The sequence below is a fragment of the Clupea harengus genome, chromosome 23, assembly GCF_900700415.2.
Source record: "Clupea harengus chromosome 23, Ch_v2.0.2, whole genome shotgun sequence".
In the NCBI taxonomy this organism is placed as follows: domain Eukaryota; kingdom Metazoa; phylum Chordata; class Actinopteri; order Clupeiformes; family Clupeidae; genus Clupea; species Clupea harengus.
Window position 1 is genome coordinate 20,622,825 of NC_045174.1, and position 2,658 is coordinate 20,625,482.

Below are 2,658 nucleotides of genomic sequence, written 5' to 3' on the forward strand. Positions count from 1 at the left end.
GAGGGGAGGAGAGGAGAGGACCACATGAATGTAAAGTAAGGGAGAGAGATGGAACGATGGAGAGACCGAGAGAACAGATTAGAAAGAGAAAAATGTGGGTGGGGGGGCCTGGGTAACTCCGCACAAACACACACACACACACAATGTCCTCCAGTCCAGATCCCAAACAGCCCTTCGGCGTTAAAAGACACACACACACACACTCACCATGCTCGGCCCACGCTCCGCAGTGGGAGGGCAGGCTGGTGGGGCCGGGTATCAGTGCCAACTCCCCTCTGCCCACCTCTGCCCCGTCCAGCGACGCCACACAGAGCCCTTCCTCACGCGGGCACCGCCAGCTCATCCACTGCTGCCGCGCTACGCCAGGGGGGAGAAGTCACCCAACGCGCCCGACGCACCCAACGCACACACACCTGCACCCAACGCACACACACACCTGCACCCAACGCTTCTGAGGACACAAGGATCCGGAGGGGGGAGTTCGAGCGCAGCCTCCCAAGGCACGCAGCCGAAGATGAGCCGAAGATGAGCCGAAGATGAGACTGAGACGAGCCGAAAATTGATTCTCCCTTGGCAAAACACGCGTCAGGACACTGGAGGACGGCTACCGGCTCAGCAGCTCACTCGGGAGACAGAGTGCGGAGAGACGCGCACGCGGACCGAGAAGAGGGGAGAGAGAGAGAGAGAGAGAGAGAGACGCCCGGGGGAGAGAGGAGAGGAGCGCTGGGGGAGAGGGAGGGGGAGGGGGAGGAGGAGGGAATGTGAGCAGTGATCGGTGGAGCAGCAGCAGATGAAGGAGCAGGAGCGGCAGCAACAGCAGCAGTGCCGGATGAGGTGAACCACAGGAGTGTCATCCCTCCATCTCTCTCTCTCTCTCTCTCTCTCTCTCTCTCTCTCTCTCTCTCTCTCTCTCTCTCTCTCTCTCTCTCTCTCTCTCTCCCTCTCCCTCTTTCTCAGGAGAGGACAGCTGGCCCAGAATACACGCAGAGATAAATAAACAGAAGTGCAGCGCTCGCTGAAGAAGACTGCCGTAGGCTCGACCTCAGCGTTCCCTCTCTCACGCTCTCTCCCTCCTTCTCTCTCTCCTCCTCCTGTTTTCTCCTTTCGCGGGATTCTCTCGTTCTCTCGTTCTCTCTTCCTAGCTTTGGTCCGTCATGCATGTGGAAGGAGCAAAGGGGAGGAACACTCCACGGAACACGGAACACGGAACACGGAACGCGGAGGAACGCAGAGCAGTAACCGAGGCAACTGAAACAGTCAGAGCAAGGGGGAGGGATAGAGAGAGGGAGAGAGAGTGAGAGAGACCAGGTTGCTCCTACAGTGAATGAATGGCGCAGTGCTGCTGTTGTCATAGCAACCAACAAGGGAGGAGGCAGGGCAAAGGAATGGGGCAAAATAGAGAAAAAAAAAAGAGAAACAAACAGAGACAGAGAGGAAGAGAGAGATGGGGAGAGAGAGAGAGGAAGAGAGAGATGGGGAGAGCAAGACTCAAGAGCTCAAGCAAGGCAGCGAGTGAGAGAGAGATATGGCTGGGGACCCTGTGCAGGAAGTTCAGAGAGAGGTGAGATACTAAATGTTGGCCCACTCTGGGTTTGATTAACCTCCTCAAGTCTGCAGCATCTTAACCAAGGCAGAGAAAAATTAGATAATTTTGTCTGGAATCCAATCTTTGCACCATATTAATCCCACCAAATATAGCGATAATAGCAAAAGGGCTTAAATATGCTATTGTATGTGCTATTGAAACGCTAAAGACTTTACAACATTACCTGTGGCTTTAGGGAAGGAGATAAACCACAAGGGAGAAAGTCCACTGTAATCAAAACCTCACCCAGGTCCAGGTATAACGCCTTTATTAAGAGGCAAGCCCTACCATTTGGAAGTAGATCGTAGTCACACACACGAACACACACACACACACACACACACACACAAACACACACGGGTAGTAGATATGGAATTCCATCGAAGGAGATGGAATACATGGAATATGGAGAGTCTCTCCAGGGGCTCTAACTTCATAGGGCAGCGCGCACCACGAACACACACACACACACACACACAGACACACACACACACACACACCACACACACACACACCGACACACACACACAGACGCAAACACACACACACACACACACACACCGACACACACACACAGACGCAAACACACACACACACACACACACGCACACACAAAAGTAGGTATATAGTGTATAGTGCAAATAGTGTGGAAATTTCTGTTTGGGATTGCACAACAACACAGATTCCTCATGGCCCGGCTGCAGGAGAAGCTCTTTCCCACAGACTAATGTCCTGAAGCTAGACTTGGCACACCCACTGACTGGGTCTGGGTCTGGGTCTGAACCATGGAATCCCACCCCCCGGTCGCAGTACCGATGTGTTCTCTTCCAGCAGGCTGCATGCAAGACATGCAAGACACCAGATGGCAGATTATACGAAATCTGCTCGTACAACCCGTGTGTCTGAATATGATTTATTGCTTCAATGGTAATTTCATTCATTCATTCATTCATTCTAGGGTGATGTTAACGTTAACGTTATTCCATTCCGCCAGGACAGTCAACCAGAGAGATCTGGCCCTAATGCTAAAAAGACACCCCTGGTATACAGCATAGCATGTTCTTTTAGCCGTA

At 52.6% G+C, this 2,658-nt stretch overlaps 1 protein-coding gene across 1 annotated transcript in view; it reads right to left on the bottom strand.

Annotated features, from left to right (window-relative positions):
• Positions 1–705, bottom strand: part of tanc2b (tetratricopeptide repeat, ankyrin repeat and coiled-coil containing 2b) — a 68,710-nt gene extending 68,005 nt beyond the window's left edge. The window contains exon 1 of the mRNA XM_042703165.1: positions 208–705. Within this exon, the coding sequence (XP_042559099.1) occupies positions 208–343 (136 nt within the window). The 5' untranslated portion in view covers positions 344–705. The remainder of the gene's footprint in view (positions 1–207) is intronic.
• Between the last annotated feature and the right edge of the window lie 1,953 nt (positions 706–2,658).